The sequence below is a fragment of the Lolium rigidum genome, unplaced genomic scaffold, assembly GCF_022539505.1.
Source record: "Lolium rigidum isolate FL_2022 unplaced genomic scaffold, APGP_CSIRO_Lrig_0.1 contig_34263_1, whole genome shotgun sequence".
Classification (NCBI taxonomy): Eukaryota; Viridiplantae; Streptophyta; class Magnoliopsida; order Poales; family Poaceae; genus Lolium; species Lolium rigidum.
This window is the reverse complement of record NW_025900269.1, coordinates 193,803-211,164: the sequence shown is the minus strand read 5'-3', so window position 1 is coordinate 211,164 and position 17,362 is coordinate 193,803. Positions and strand designations below refer to the sequence as shown.

Sequence of the window (17,362 nt, the reverse complement as noted above, 5' to 3'; positions counted from 1 at the left end):
ATTAGATAAGCAAATTTATCGAAATGTCTAGAGTACCAAATTCAACATTGCGCCAACTCGCTACATCTTTTTATTGTCTAATATATCGTGCGAGCAATGGGTTCGATAATGGGCGGAGAAGGTGTACTTGGTATCCAGCGAACATCTCTACCAGAAATGACAAATGAATAAAACAGTTGTAATTGATTCTACTGTTTTAGGATAGGTACGACTTAATTGTTTGGTATGCTGTTCTAGTCCACTTGGAATCATCTACTCTACACAAGTGCTTATGTCAAATTTTAAAATAGTCATGCACCACAATTGAAGTTAGCATCTAGTTAACATAAACTAGTTGCCGCTAGTTAATTGGTTTGTTCCTAAAGTACATGTTACACACTGTTGATCAGTGGCGTGAACTTGCTCATGCAAATTTAGCTATTTATAGTAGATTTTTTTGAGGAATTTTTGATAGATATTTGTGATATTTTTTTTTGAGCATCTGATAGTTTGTTTGAGATAATAGACAATGTGATCTTTTTGCGCGGCCTATGGGCCAGGCCTGTTCGGAAGAGAGAAACAGTACGGGCCAAAGGAAGGAACAGAGTAGGCGTCGTCATTCGTTTGTATACAGGGGAGCACGTACGTTAGCGTCTCCACTCGCCACTTCCCTCGTACGCATTCTCGCCGTTTCATCTCCCGCCGCCATGGCCATCCCGCTTCAGTTGAAGAGAAAGGAGAGCGACGCCGGCATGGACGAGGAGGAGGCGGCCGCTGGCGGCGACGACAACCCGTCGGCGGCTGAGGAGCTGCGGGATCTCTGGCGGATGGCGGCGCCGATCACGGCGCTCAACTGCGTGGTGTACCTGCGCGCCATGGTGTCGGTACTCTGCCTGGGCCGCCTCGGCCCGCTCGACCTCGCCGGCGGCGCGCTCGCCATCGGGCTCACCAACATCACGGGCCACAGCGTGCTCTTCGGCCTCGCCTCCGGGCTGGAGCCGCTCTGCGCGCAGGCCTACGGGTCCCGCAACTACGACCTGCTCACGCTCTCCCTCCAGCGCGCCGTGCTCCTCCTCGCCATCGCCTCCCTGCCCATCGCGCTCCTCTGGCTGCGCGTCGGCCCCATCCTGGTGGCGCTCGGCCAGGACCCAGCCATCTCCGCCTCGGCCGCCGCCTACGCCGCGTGGGCGCTCCCGGACCTCGCTGCCGGCACCGTGCTCCAGCCGCTCCGCGTGTACCTCCGCTCCCAGGGTATCACCAAGCCCATGGCCGCCTGCTCCGCCATCGCCGTGGCGATCCACGTCCCGCTCAACATCCTGCTCGTCTTCGGCATGGGGTACGGCGTGCGGGGAGTCGCCGCGGCGCAGGCGCTCACCAACACCAACATGGTGCTCTTCCTGCTGGCCTACGTGCGGTGGGCGCGCGCCTGCGAGGACACCTGGAGGGGCTTCGCGCGCCCGGCCGCCGTCGCCAGCGGGCTGGCCGGCCTGGTCCGCCTCGCCGTGCCCAGCTGCATCGGGGTCTGCCTCGAGTGGTGGTGGTACGAGGTGGTCACCGTGCTGGCCGGGTACCTCCCCAACCCAACGGCCGCCGTGGGAGCCGCCGGCGTGCTCATCCAGACCACCAGCCTCATGTACACCGTGCCCATGGCGCTCGCCGCCTGCGTCTCCACCCGGGTAAAGCCATCATCTCACTTTCCAGCGCGCCATTGCCATCGGCTTTCCGAAAAGAATTCGTATTTTTCCGACTGATTCGGGCCGATCCAATCCAACTCACAATTCCTTTGGGCAATACATGCATACATACCTTTTCCTTTTCGTTTCTGGAATCAACATGGATTCGTGATGCGAGAGGTTGTTATTCCGCGCGCGGTGATGACGATGATGACTTTGTTGTTGCCGCATCACACGTAACTTGTGCCGAGACAGCCGTTTTGCTCACACGAATTCGGGTGTCTTTCCATCTCATTTTTTGTTGCGCTCCTTGCATGACGCCGACAGATACTCCCTTCCGTTTTCCGTTGCAACGTTTGTATGCCCAAACCTAGAAAAAATCGCCTTCTTTTACGCAAGAACTCTGGCCAGTTCTTTTTCGAGATTCAGTTTGCTTTTTTTAGTAAATAAATGAAGATTTCTTTTCTCTACTGGCCGGCCTATGCATGTCTTGTTCGTTTGGGTTCTTCTACACTTTGGAGTTTTGAGTTTATATTTGGGCGACACGCAAGCCTGTCTAGCTGCTTGGGGCTACTCTTGACAAGAAATAGTTTCATTCAATATGAGTCAGAAAAAGTTGGATGCACTACACACTTGCTTATAGCTAGCTAGGGCTAGCCGCACGGCAAAATAAATGTGGCAAAATGTGGCCATACCTTTGCGTTGCTCCACCATGTATTTGCCAATTTACCACTACACATATGTACTTCTTGGTTCTTGCCTGCATATACTTGCTCCTTAGAGCATCTCCACCGGGAAACCCCAAATGTAGCCGGCGGTGATTTGAGGTTCTGTCGAGAAAACGTGCTCACACCGACGACACCCATACGAAATCCACATCATCCCGAGTCCAGTAGAATAGCCGGTGAGTCCAACCAACTCATGTGCCAAGGGAGGCTATCGGGGTCGCCGTCCATGTCGATTTGGGGGTCTTTTTTCTATCGGGAGCGGCTATGGAGGAGTAATGGTGTGGGGGTTTGGAATTATTTGACCGGCACTTGCTGCCGGTGACGCCCAAACGTAGCCGGCATATGTGTGGTCGGCTACTATTTGAGGGTCAGTCGTGGAGATGCTCTTACCAGTAGTTGCTTGCCTGCATATTTTCCTCTCTCTTCTGATGGTTTGTTTTTGTCCCATGCATATTTTCATTCGTGATTGTGCACACGTTCAATATACTCCCTCCGTCCCATAAACGTTGTCTCAGATTTTTTAAATTCAGATGTACCTAGACCCTAAATAGTATCTATATACTTGCTCCTTAGAGCATCTCCACCGGGAGCCTCAAATCGTAGCCGGCAGCGATTAAGGGGTCCTAGTGAAAGAAAGTGCTCACACCGGCGACACCCATACGAAATCCACGTCATTCCGAGCCCAATAGAATAGCCGGCGAGCCCAACCAATCCATATGCCAAGGGAGGCTATCGGGGTCACCGGCACCAAACCCACACCACTTCCACATTGATACGAGGGTCTTTTTTTTTTCTATCGGAAGCGTCTATAGGGGAGTTATGGTGTGGGGGTTTGGAATTATTTGACCTGCACTTGCTGCCGGTGAGCCCCAAACGTAGCCGGCATGTGTGCCGCCGGCTAGTGTTTAGGGGTCACCGGTGGAGATGCTCGTACCAGTAGTTGTTTGCATATATAATTTCCTCTCTTTTGCTGATTTGTTTTTGTCCCATGCATATATTGGTTTGTGATTGTGCACACGTTGAATATACTCCCTCGGTCCCATAAATGTTGTCTGAGATTTTTTAAATTTAGATGTACCTAGACCCTTAATAGTTTCCGCTATAGGACAGGGTGTTTCTACACCCGGGTGCATATGCACCCTTTATTTGAAACGCATATTAAATATATTTAAAAATGTTAGAAAAATACAAATAAAAATTCTTTGTGTATACCTTGACATGTTACATGCTTACAAAGTTGTTTCAGCAAAAACCGATATGTTTCATGCCTTGTGCAAAAAAGACAAATCTTAGGTGCTAAAATAGTCTATTTTTTGAGGCATTATTTGCCTTTTTTACACAGGGTACAAAAAATGTTGGTTTTAGGTGAAAATTTACGTGCACACATAGAACATGTCCCTCTACATGCTAAATTTTTTTCCTAAATTTTTTACGGTTTGGAAATATGTTTTATTCATACCGGGTGCATATGCACCCGAGATCAGATTTGATTTTCCGCTATATACATCTAAATTTTGACAAATCGCATACATGTTTCATAAGATTGAGTGCTTATTTTTTATGTGCAATCTTTTGCCTGAACAAAGAACCATTTGCTAAGCAGCAGAGTAGTGTACACAAAACATACATCTGGATACAGTGAATCCAACATATTCTCAGCACCAAAACGACACCACTCCCACGTTCCTTTCTTTGGTAGTAGATCCAAGATTCCCAGGTAGTAGCAAAGGGACCTGCTTGGTTGTTTCTACCCTGCTACTTCCAGTGGTCGTAAAAAGCTAGTTACTTTTACAAGTTACAGCGACGACGCAGACACGACAAGGTCTGTAGTAAAGCTCTGCCTCGTGCTTCTTCTTCGTCCATGCATGTGGTATCTGGTCTGGTCTTTTCATGGCAGCACGCACGCAATTGAACTGTTCACATATAGCACTTGACCAATCAATGGCCCCCGCCACAGCACCTCGCCGCCGGGCCACATGTGGCAACACTGCTCGCCGCACTGCTCAGTTCCTGGACAAGACAAGATTGATATCTCCCTCTACTGTCTCTCCACACCGTTTCTGCTTCTGAATACTGTTTGAATTTTTAAATGGCGCCAAATATTTACCGAGAGCATGTTCATGGATGCATGCAGGTGGGCAACGAGCTGGGCGCCGGGAAGCCGCGGCGGGCGCGGATGGCGGCGACGGTGGCGCTGTGGTGCGCGGCGGGCGTGGGGCTGGTGCACGTGGCGTGGACGGTGGCGTTCAGCGCGCAGTGGGTGGCGCTCTTCACGCGCGACCCCTCCGTGCTCGCGCTGGCGTCGGCGGCCATGCCGGTGCTGGGCCTGTGCGAGCTGGGCAACTGCCCGCAGACCACGGGATGCGGCGTGCTGCGCGGCACGGCGAGGCCCGCCGTGGGGGCACGGATCAACCTGCTGTCGTTCTACCTGGTGGGCACGCCGGTGGCGGTCCTGCTGGCGTTCGGGCCCGGGTCGAGGGCCGGGTTCGGGGGGCTGTGGTACGGGCTCCTGTCGGCGCAGGCGGCGTGCGTGGCGCTGGTGCTCGTCGCCGTCGTGTGGCGCACCGACTGGCGCGTCGAGGCGATGCGCGCCAGGAGGCTGACCGGCACCGGCACAGGTGGTGGCGCGGAGATGATCGCGACGGCCACCGAGCCGGTGGAGGAGGAGACGAAGCGCCTCGTGGCCGGCAACGGCAGGGAGGTCGACGTCGCCGACGTGTAGCCGTGGCCGACCGGTCTGCCTTTCGCCGCACCACTCAGCGGCTGCATGCGCGCGGCCAGCCGTCACCGGGCGCTTCGATCGGTCGATCTCTTTTGGTGGCTTTTCTTCCCTGGCATAGCTACCGATCTCTCTGCGTGCCAAGCTAAAGCTAGGCCAATGAACTAGCCGCCCCATTCATATGGCACGGCAACCCTAAATTACCAGTAGCATATTTGTAGCGCCTAGCTTTAGTTATTGTGGTGTGCTGAATTCAAAGCTAGCCACCTAAGCTACTCCTCATCATCGGGCTGATTATGTTCATTAGAGATTACACGCACTTCCCTTTTTTTCGGTTTTGTGTGTGTTCAACTTTGGGGGTTGATGGTGATGCATTCATGCCTTGAAAAGGAGAGGAGGGACCTTTCTTACTCCCTCCTCCCATCTGCTTTATGAGTCCTTCTTGCATCTACATATTTAGATTGTTAATCTAACACATATATTTAGAGTAATATAAACTATGCAACATAAAATTTATGCCACGTACTCCCTAAAAAAAAAAATTTATGCCACGTACTAGAAAATATAGCATATGAAGTTTCTAATGATAGTACGTTTGCATTTGCCATTGCTTGGTGTTGCGATACGAAGTTACTCCCTCTGATCCATAGAGATCCTTTGATTCGTAGAATAGGAAAATTATAAGAATAGCAAAAATATAGGATTAGGGTGTCATGCCTAGTTGAATCCTATAGAAAACGAAGTTTTCTTTTTGATTTTGCCAAATGAATTTTTCATGAGGTATGATCTCATGTTTTTTTCCTACTCCGTATATGATTGCACTAAAAGATTCCTATATAATTATTTTCTATATGCTATGTTTCTATTAATCAAACAACTAATGTAGGAGAAAATCCCATATGATCCAAATCCTACACAATTCCAATACAAATCCTATGAATCAAAGGAGCCCTAATTTTTCTTCTACTATATTCCCTCGGTCTTTTCGTCTTTTATTACCCCATCTTCAACCATTGTGTAGTTTAATCAGCCAGATAGGAGAAAATGTCAACATCTACTACCTCCAACTCTAAGTACTTGTCGGGGATTTAGCCAAAATATACGCTAAAACATATGTAGATTCATTGAACTTACAACATATGTAGATTCATTCAACTTGTGAGTATTTAGGGCCGAAGGTAGTAATATTATATATTTTCTGATTATTTTCCTTATGTATTTGGTCAAACTTTTTTTGAATGGTCACCGCGGGAGGGAGAAGACCCTCCACCCGAATATGTATTCAAAGTTACGTATAAGGCTTTACATCCTATTACAAGATGGATGGGTTCAAGGGAACCAAAAGTTTACAAGGGGAAACAAGGAGAGAGATAAAACAAAACCCAACACCCACAAACACACACATAGCTAGGGAGGGGAAGGGTTCCAGGTGCAACTTTGAGAAGCATTGTCGGCGTGCTTGCATGACGACCATCACCAGAGAGACATGCATAGGTAGTGCCTTCAGGAGTGCCACTGACGCCATCAAATGGTATCACATTCCCGAGATTTTGCAGATTGCAGCACCAACATGTGCTTGCATGGCGACTATCCGCTAGAAGGCAGACCATGAGCATCAGGGGGCCAACGAGTGAAGCTAGCATAGTGGAAGGGCCTCACTCCGCCAAGAGAGCGATGCCGAAACAACGCTCACGTAGCTGACACAATGTCAGAACTGTGAGGAGTAGTCTCTGCCAACGCCATCGAAGGGCATTGCAAAACCGAGATTCCGCAAATTGGGTTGTGTTAGATATTATGGCAAACATCGTTGCTATTTGCACAAATATGTCAGGTCATCTACCGGTGTATGGCTTTGCTCCGTTCATGGTCATCACTTCAGCGTTTGGAGGATCGCGACCTCTTTATGGAGGTGTCTACACGATTGGAGAACACGGCCACGGAGTTTATCTCCCAACATGGGTGGCTGCATAGTAGGAGAATTGAAGCCAACGGAGTGTCATAATAGTTGGCTTTTATCTTTATCATTTTTTGTATCACATATAGATGGATCCTAGACTTCCGAACGGCTGTGTGCATCCTAGTTATGCAGAGGCTGGGTATAATACTTAAAACCTTTTGAGTAATAAAGCGCCCTTATCAAAAAAATTGCACAAATATGTGATCTCCATTTGGCCCTTGCCTTGAACTGTGTCGCATTTGCCCAATGGAAAGAAAAGGAGCTATTCTCACCATGCAACGTACATTCGCGCAAGTGTCGGTCCATCTACCACTACCACTTCCTAGTGCAAGTGAAATCTCTACTATATAAAAAGGACGAACGTGTTCTGTTTCCTCCGGTATGAGGTTTCGTCAACCATATTTTCGGTAAGACATTTTTGCCCTCCCACCATACCATCAAGCAATGCATCAGCGCACCATAAATGTTGCCCATTACAGGACGACCATCATGCAACAAGAACCAGTTTTCAGGCAAAGGAAATAAAATTGCATGAAAGAAAATAAATGTTCGTCAACCATATTTTCGGTAAGACATTTTTGCCTCCCACCATACCATCAAGCAACATTACAGGACGACCATCATGCAACAAGAAACAGTTTTCAGTCAAAGGAAATAAAATTGCACGAAAGGAAATAAATGTGCGTCAACCATATTTTCGGTAAGACATTTTTGCCTCCCACCATACCATCAAGCAACATTAACAACAGGAAATAAAATTGCACGAAAGGAAATAAATGTTCGTCCACCATCACTGGACCATACAGGCAATACAGGCAAGAAACCCAGAGATTACATTCCATCACCATCACCACCCATAATTCGAGGTCATCATAAAGAAAATAAAATTACAGGAAAGGTAAACTCTTGAAATTTATAGATCTCGCACCAAACTGTGATCAGAAAATCTCTTGGAAAGGAAAGTCCCATATAGAAAATCTCTTGGAAAGGAAAGTCCCATATCAGAGAATCTCCTGGAAGCATATAAAGGGTACCTGAAAGCATTTTTCCTCGAGAGATCTCCTGGAATTCTTGTTGCTCTGTTCTATTCTGCCTCCGTGTCGATTTCAGGTTTGGCTGCAACTCCGGTAGAGGAGCACATCCGCACAAAGACTACGGTACAGGTAACACTGAATTCAGACTCGATCATATCAAAGGCTGCAATTCAGATGATTTGTGATGTACTATACTACTATGTTTGGTAGCGCATCTTTTTCTTTCCCGGTTCTTTTCATGAACACACATTTGAAGTTCACACATATCATGCTTTTGAATTCCCGGTTCTATTTCATGCTTTCAAATCTCATGTTTTAATACCTTGTGTGTGATCAGGGAGTATTTCTCATCAGGTTTACGGCCTCTGTTGGGATCATCAGGTTTAGTGGAGGTACGTAATCCCACTTGTTAGAATAGCCTTTGAATCTGCAGTAATAATTAAACAAACGAGTGGCACGTTTAAGCATCAAGAAAATTCAATGACAAATCAAAACTGAGAATCAAGGATCCAGTGTACAAAATAGATCCCAGTTCAACCATCATGCATAGGACAAATGAACTTCCAGGGCTGGATATAAGAGTGGATCATGAACATACCTACTTTCATGGAAAAGGTTCATTGTGCTTTTCCGAGTGACTACAAGAGGGTTGACATGCATTTGCTGAAACACCTGTAATTTTATTGTTAGTGTATCATCTGCATGTCCTAATCTAACTAAAAAGGAAGAACATCCATGTTATGCATGTCCTAAGCACAATAAAACATCATGTCTTTCCCTCTTGTTACAAGGAATCAATAAAACATCATATGATATTTAAGCTCTCTATTTGCTAGACAAGCTGAACATAATATGTTGCATTTTTCTGTTAGCCTGAATATTCTAGCGATGAATAATTTCTAAAAATTGTATGATCCGTTAAATGAGTTTCACTCTTATCTATACAGTGGTTCCTATTTAACATAAACCTGACATTTTTATATTAAGATAAGATGTGGCTCATCTTAGTTCAACGCCTACTGCCCAGACCTTTGCTTTTGATTGCATTTTGCTTGATGGCCTGGTTTCACAATGGGATCAGAATATAGACATTACCATCTCTTCCGGGCTTTATCTTCCTATCACATATATTGATCCCTTCAACTGGTCACCAGCTGTTTAAACATAGATGGTTTCCTGATGCCATAAGAAGAGGAGTCTAGCTTACCATAGCCAAGTGATGTGTCTCCTTTTGCAATTAGATATGGGTTATTTCTTTGGCGAGGAATAAGATCATTTTTTCGCTCCAAATACAGGTGGTGGATGAATGAAGGAAATATTTAGCCAAATCTAAGGTAGTGTACATATAGGCTAGCTGTGTAGCTTTCGGCTCATAAATTAGTCAATTGATAATTAGCCTTTGGTAGTCAAGTACCCCTTTTGTCTCATAAACTTCGCTCATAAATTAGTCAATTGATAATGAGAGTAAAATAGTCAAGTACCCCCTTTTGTCTCATAAAATTTGTTTTGGAAGAGTTAAAATAAGCATTCTCGTACATCGCTCCATCCTATCCATGAAAAAAAGTCGAGTGCTTATTTAATTTTTATAAACAATGTCAATTATTATAACATTCTTCAAAATATAATTCAGATGTGTAGGATCTTATGAGTTTATATAGAATATCGTGTGACTGTCTTTTTGAATCATGTTAGAATCCAAATCAGCTCCATTGTGGTCTTCTTCTACTACGCACTTGAGTTATTATACTCATCTACTTGCAAAAAATATTAGTGAACAAATTTGAGTACCTGCTGTTCAACTGATCTCGCTTGTGGTTGTATTTATCATTGTCAGTTCCACCTCCAGAATCATGTAAACCACCCTGTCGCTACGAGCGTCAATGGAGGATTGGAGTTGGCGCTGTCGTGAATTTATAGGAGGAGCACAACAAATATGTTGCTGCAGCAGCCGATGTAAGAGGAAATCCAAATATGTTTTGGCTTGATTAAGTCCACTGCAAATAATTAAGAGCATTGTGTAAGATGATTATCAATGTACAAGTAAAATTAGCATGCTTACAATTCTGCAATGCTTGCTGCCTCACCATATGCATTCCTGAATATTTTGTGCCAGCCTATGGAGAAATACATTTGATATTCCTCCTACGGCAACAATGAATGGTCCAGTAGCTAATGTCAAGATGATTTCGAGATATCTTGGATAAGCACACCCAACTATCAGGAAGTTGATCCAAAATTAAGAGTAGTCTGCAGCTCAGGTGGCATATAGCTTGGCAGCGACAAACTATACTGTACAAGTTCAGAATTTAGAACAACATTCACCCTCTTGAGATAACCTACTGAAATTCCACCCATGAATCAGTCGACAATTAGAGGAGAAAATTAAAAAAATAAAATATAGTAATTTTGAATTGGTGGAAAATATCAAAACACAGACATGATGAGAGATTAGAGAGGTACTGTCATCAGCATTAGTATTGGCTACCAAGTGTCTACGTAAAAGAAATGGAGGAAGCAACTATCACTTGAATATATACATCAAGAGATAACCAAGCATGAGATACTCTATTATATCATCTCCTTAATTAACCAGAGGAATTCAGTATAACTTCAAGATGGAACAACTGGCAGCATGTGTGTTCAATCCGAAACATGTGTGTACATCATGGCAGTAATACTCTATTATCAAAAATTCGAACTACAACAGCTAATTGTGTCCATTAGTGAGCATATTAAACTACACACCTAAGACAAATTGTGTCCACCATGAGTGACCTTTTGAGTCACTTTGTAGGTCGTGGCACACACCTTCTCACTTTGACCAGACTGAATGAGTAAGACATCACTCAACACTTGACTGACAATATCACCATTGTTTCCATAGGTATCAAAGAAACTCGTGTCTTAGTTTAGCAAGATTTGGACATACTTTCATCTTATCACTGCTTCTGTCTTTCCCCAATCAAAATCCAGCATGAAACCTCAGGTGGTCAAATATGTAACACAAGGGTACTGTTTAGTGATTTCTATAAGTTGCTACAGCCTCAACTTACCTATCCATCCAGCAAAGAAAACACCAATGGCTATATAGAGGAAGTATAAAGCATGTTGTAGAGCCAACAAAAAAAGGGAATTTGTCAAACACAGACAAATAATCCGGTAGAGACAAAAGCTAAGAGAGGAAGAGATCAAACTAAGTGAGGAAAATATACAATTGAGAATTGAGAATTCCATTTCTTTTCTGTACATAGAATATCCATTACATAATTTTATCATGTCTAAGCATATATATAAATACTCGTTGCACACTTATATGTGAAAGAAAGGATTCACCTATGTTATAAAACAGGAAGGCTTTTCTGAATATATGCAATTGCTCTCCATATAATATTGTCCTCTCCAACTCCTCAACAGCTGTAGCCTACAAACGGAAATTGAGCTTGTAAATTTTATAACCTAGAAATAAATATTGAACAGACGCGAACCGAGCAGTGTGGGGCACGACAAAATACCAGTGACCAGTCGCGGGCGAGGTGGGCATGGGCGTCGATCATCAAATCCGGGAGCATGCCATACTTGGGCCGCTCGAGGAGGCTCGCAGCTGCGGATTCGAGGAAGACCAGGTCTGAGCCTCTGCCTCCGCCGACGGGAATGAAGGAGAGCCGAAGAGGAGAGGGTTCATGACGCAGTCGATGTCCTCCTCCAGCCTGAGCTTCAGCACGCTCGCCGCCTCCACGGGGGTCAATGAGGGGCCTCGGAGCAGCGTGCTAGCTGGGGTCGCCGGGGGCCGCCGATAAGCTGGGCGGAGCGAGCCAACATGTCCCCACCTGGCCGATTGCGGCGATGAGCGGAACATCCATGGCGCCGCACTGTATTTCCTGGGCCAGCTAACGCGGCGGCCCGGACAGCCTCAGTCGCCTCCACATCTTGGAGCTGGAAGAAGGGGTGGCCAGCGGTGCGGTCGATTCGCCGTGGAAGACGAAGGCCCGGACGGTGGCAGGGTGCGCGGCAGCCCGGCCTCACTCGCCACCACGGCGCGGACGGTGACAGGGCGCACGCGGTGGCCCGACCTCAGTCGCTGCCCACGGGGCAGACTTCTGACGGAGGTGTGGTTAGAAATGACATCAAGAACAGTGAATTCCCAAGAATAGGCGGGTACACCACTCCTTCCTTTTCCTGTACCACTACGGGAAAAATATGCGTCGCCGTGCAGCATTTCTTTGCCGTGTGTCCCCGCACGGCAAAGAAATCTTTGCCGTGCGCACAGATAAAAACGCACGGCAAAGACCTTGGTCACGGGAAAGATAGACACAAGCGCACGGCAAAGATACGATTCACGGCAAAGATGGAAGAGGTCGCACGGCAAAGAAAGGTGCACGACAATGGTCCAACACACCGCACGGCAAAGACTTGGTGCACGGCAAAGGCGTTGGGCATTGCCGTGCCTCATCCTTTGCCGTGCGCGCAGCTGGGTTGCACGGCAAAGCAGCCTTTGCCTAGTGTTTTTGAAAAAACGCACGGCAAAGAAGCCTTTGCCTAGTGTAAGCGCACGGCAAAGATGTACAAACTGGATTTTTTCTCATCTCAAAAGGCATGGCATGGTATAGTTATCAACAAACGAACACATAGCTCAGTGGCAAGGTTGCACGCTTTCCCTACTCTGTGTCCTAGGTTCGATTCCCAGACCAGCAAGTTTGGGGCCTTTTTTTAGATAAAACATGTTAGGCACACGGCAAAGAAGCGACCTTTGCCGTGCGGCGTCACTTTGCCGTGCAACGTTGGCGAGTCACACGGCAAAGAAGCCTTTGCCGTCGATAACATTGCCGTGCGATCTTTGCCGTGCGGGGTCGCACGGCAAAGCCTTTGCCGTGCAAATAGGGCTCTTTGCCGTGCAAATAGTTGCACGGCAAAGCCTGTTTTTCCCGTAGTGTACACAAAACAGAGGAAATAAGAATGAAGGCTTGCTAATGTTGATAGCAGATATTCGAACTTTATACTCTGAAACAAGATACTGAAGACAACATTGGAGTAATGCCCATACTCTATAATGTAAGCTCTGTATAAATTAATTTCATGTTCTGATCGTAACTGTCATTCCCAGCAGGACATTTCTGATTTCTCCATTCAAATTACTCTAGGAGTACATGACAATGAACACTAATGGGCAGCAGCAATAAGACTATTGCAGATAAAACATGATGCATTACAGAAGGAGGGATGGTAGCTCAATTCAGAAAAGTACAGAAGCAGTGTCATCCTTTGATTACTGTTGTACGGAGTACGTACCTTTGATTAGAAGCAAAGTGCCTGGAGCACCGAGCATGGTTACGATTGGAGCTCCGCATCAATCTGGCATGCTTGGAGATGGGAGGCGCTGCTACCTGTCGCCTCAGGTGTCCCACTACGTCGCGCTGAACCACCACCACCTCGTCCAACCGCCGCTCTCGTTGGCGGAGCTGCCGCATCCGCTGGAGGCGCTGCCGCAGGGCCTGCAGCTGGTCAGCGAGCCGCAACTGGACGGGGCCGTCTCCTGGGGCCGCGCCAACTTCAAGCACAACAACCTCTCCAGCTTCGTCAGGCAGCTCAACAGCAATACAGTAGGAAGAGACGGCCGCGAGCGGGCGCGGGAGATGGCGCCGACGCTAGCTGTCGGCGACGGCTTTGGCCGAGATCTGGGAGGAGGTCTTCTCCGACTACGATTTGAGCTCCGCACCACCACCACCACCACCACAATTGGAGCTCGGCCCTCACCTCTGCTCCAAAAATCGACCACCGCCGGTGCAGATCCGGCCGTGGGAGGAGGAAAAATACGACCTTTCAACTCGACCTTGATGCGGCACTTCTGTTGGAGAGAGCGGAAGAGGCGACGAAGCTTGAGGAAGAGTGCGGCGACGCACGCGATCGCCGGCGACGCGGGTGGGGGCCGGCGACGCCGACGGGCGCCGGCGAGGGAGGTGAGAGACGGGGAGAGGGGGATGCGGGCGAGAGGTTGAGAGTGGGAGCGAGTGGGAGACGACGGGGCCTGTCGGTGCAGGGTAGAAAAGGAAACTCGTAAAATTAGATAGCACAAAAATATTTGACCGTGAATCCACGGACGTCTTACAATTCTGCACGGAGGGAGTAGATATCAGTTTGAGACGAAGTAAAGTCAGAACCAGATTTGTCTCCTCGTTAGAGGATCCAGATTCGGCAGCGTATCTATCCAGAGCAAAGATATACACACTTGACGAGAGAGAGGGGGTCTGTGTGTATTTGCATCTTGTCGTCAGGGTACTCTGTGTGTATTTGTGTTTTAAAATCATAATTTAAAACCATTAAAACTTATTGATAATTTGTGAAATACAAAATTTATCATAAAAATATCATGAAATTCTAGACAATAAGTATTTTGTCTAACATTTCTGGGTAGATACATCTCACTCGCTATCATGACTACTTAAAACTGAGTTTACTCGACTCGACATCAACGTCGCTAGACTCCAGCATGGGAAAGAGCGAACTACAAATGCAACACAATGGAGGTTTTAATTCTAACGAAAATCACGCGCCTAAAAATCAAGGCCGCGACCAAATTGCTTACCCAGATTCGTCAGGAGCGGGCCACCTAGCGGTGGGACTTAGAGGAATCGCACGGCGGAGGGCGCGGTGGGATGGCTGCCTTCCGTTTCTGCTTTGCCGCCGCGGCGGGCCCGCCTTTGATTTCCGTAGCACCCGGGCAGCCTTGGCCATTCACGGGATAAGTTGACGCGTCATGTTTGTTTGTCTAAAAGAAAGAAATTTTTAAAAGTTACCTTTCAATAACCAGTCACGGTGAATCTAAAAAAGTTAGTGTTATTGTGAGAATTCTTAATTCAAAAGTTGTAGGGAGGGACTTATGTCACCACAAACAGAAACTAAAGCAAGTGTTGGATTTCAAGCTGGTGCATTAAAAAAATGTTCATATTGTCCAACAATTGTTCACGGACATTCAAAAAAAGATCATTATTTTACAAAAATGTTCTATGTCCGAAAAAGGTTCACCAATTCCAAAAACAAGTTCATGCATTTTAAGAAATGCATGTGTGTTGTAAATTATATATGTGCACTGAGAAATAAAATTTAAAGATCCGTGGCAACGCACGGGCATTTTACTAGTTGTACTAAAAGAATTAAACATGAATGGAAAAAAAAACTGAAAGTAACAAAAACTGCCCGCCCATGATCTCCCCTACAGGGCCCAAAGGGCATATGGAACAATGCGGCAGGACCAAAGATCTCATCGCACGGCAAGCAGGAGACACGACATGGAACCAGAACCAAGAAGTATATTTTGGGAGAAGCCCGTGAGAGTTTTTTTTTTTGGATTAATAACCATTTCATTATAAAAGCAAGCAAGCCGCCTCATTAAAAACCTTCCAGTCCCCTTCGGTGTCCTGGTAAGGAAAAGAGTGCGAAAGAAGTATATTTTGGAAGAACCCCGTGAGAGTTGAGACAGCTCTCCAGACAAGAGTATATAAACAGCTTCGGTGTGTCCCAACTGGCGGGGTGGGACTAAATTTCTCACCCTGCCTCGCCAGTGCGAACTCCCCCATCCACCATGTGAGATTAGGCCAAAAGCTGGCCCTAGAGTTACTCCATCGTAGCCCACGACTAAGGGCATCTCCAGCGGCGCGATGCATTTTAACGTCCGCGCGCGTCCGTTTGCGTCGATCCTTTTGGTCGAAATCGACCGTGCGTCTGTTTGCGTTGGGGGTGGCTCCAGCGGCACGACGCATTTTTTTAGGACGAATCCTTTTTTTTTAACATGAAACATAGTTTACATACTTAAAAAATAAACCTAAACGCCTACTGCTCCTCGTCGCTGTGCTGCTCCTCGTCGCTGTCGAGCACGATGAGCTCCGGTACGACCCAAGGCAGTTGGCATCCGGGGGAGCGTACGCCGAGCGCGCCGCCGCCGGTGCTCGAGGTTGAGGAGGCTGCGGCTGTGGCGGCGGTGGAGGCGCCCAGTGCTGCGGCTGTGGCGGCGGTGGCGGAGGCGCCACCGACTCCAGGAGCGCCTGTCGAAGTGCTTCATCCGCCGACAGGCCCGACGGCATGACGGCGGTGGCGTAGCGGGGCAGCGGCGGCTGCACAGGCGCGTCGTGCTCGGAGACGAGGACGGCGACCTTCGCCATCTCGTCGTCCGTCATGTTGTCCGGGAAGTCAAAGTTCCGGCCCGCCGCCAAGGCCTGCTACCATTCGTGGAAGACGACAGCGAGGTAGTCGTCGATGTCGTCCTTCACCTCCTCGCTATGCTACCCGAGTGCCTCGACGTAGTCGTCGTCGTCGTACACGGCGTAGGCTTCGTCGTCGTCGTCGGCGTTGTTGTGCTGCGTCTGCTGGCGTCGCGTCCGCGCCTGCTGACGACGAGCCGGCGCCTGCTGACTGATACGTCTCCGACGTATCGATAATTTCTTATGTTCCATGCCACATTATTGATGATATCTACATGTTTTATACACATTATATGTCATATTTATGCGTTTTCCGGAACTAACCTATTGACGAGATGCCGAAGGGCCAGTTCTTGTTTTCTGCTGTTTTTGGTTCCGAAATCCTAGTAAGGAAATATTCTCGGAATTAGACGAAATCAACGCCCGAGTCTTATAATTGGACGAAGCTTCCAGAACACCCGAGAGCCGCCGGAGGGAGCCACGGGGGCCCCACACAACACCCTGGCGCGGCCAGAGGGGGGCCGCGCCCCCCTAGTGTGTGGGCCCACCAGGCCCCCTCCGAGGCTGCCCTTCCGCCTATTTAAGGTCTCCGTCGCGAAAACCCTACCACGTTCGACGAAACCAGAGAAAACCTTCCAGAGCCTCCGCCATCGCGAAGCCAAGATCTGGGGGACAGGAGTCTCTGTTCCGGCACGCCGTCGGGACGGGGAAGTGCCCCCGGAAGGCTTCTCCATCGACACCACCGCCATCTTCACCAACGCTGATGTCTCCCATGAGGAGGGAGTAGTTCTCCATCGAGGCTCGGGGCTGTACCGGTAGCTATGTGGTTCATCTCTCTCTTATGTACTTCAATACAATAATCTCATGAGCTGCCTTACATGATTGAGATTCATATGATGATGCTTGTAATCTAGATGTCATTATGCTAGTCAAGTGGGTTTTACTTATGTGATCTCCGGAGACTCCTTGTCCCACGTGTGTAAAGGTGACGAGTGTGTGCACCGTGTGGGTCTCTTAGGCTATATTTCACAGAATACTTATTCGTTGTTATGAATGGCATAGTGAAGTGCTTATTTATAT

General features: G+C 47.6%; 1 protein-coding gene across 1 annotated transcript; it reads left to right on the top strand.

Moving 5' to 3' along the window:
• Nucleotides 1–667: 667 nt before the first annotated feature.
• Nucleotides 668–5,341, top strand: LOC124681140 (protein DETOXIFICATION 54-like). The gene is made up of 2 exons (XM_047216088.1): nucleotides 668–1,655; nucleotides 4,515–5,341. The coding sequence occupies exons 1-2, from the start codon at nucleotides 687–689 to the stop codon at nucleotides 5,100–5,102; spliced, it is 1,557 nt and encodes a 518-aa protein (XP_047072044.1). The 5' UTR covers nucleotides 668–686; the 3' UTR covers nucleotides 5,103–5,341.
• Nucleotides 5,342–17,362: the final 12,021 nt, after the last annotated feature.

Coding starts and splice junctions, on each gene's coding strand:
- LOC124681140 (XM_047216088.1), top strand. CDS start 687: ATGGCCATCCCGCTTCAGTTGAAGAGAAAGGAGAGCGACGCCGGCATG. Junction 1,656..4,514: donor CCGCCTGCGTCTCCACCCGG/GTAAAGCCATCA, acceptor GGATGCATGCAG/GTGGGCAACGAGCTGGGCGC.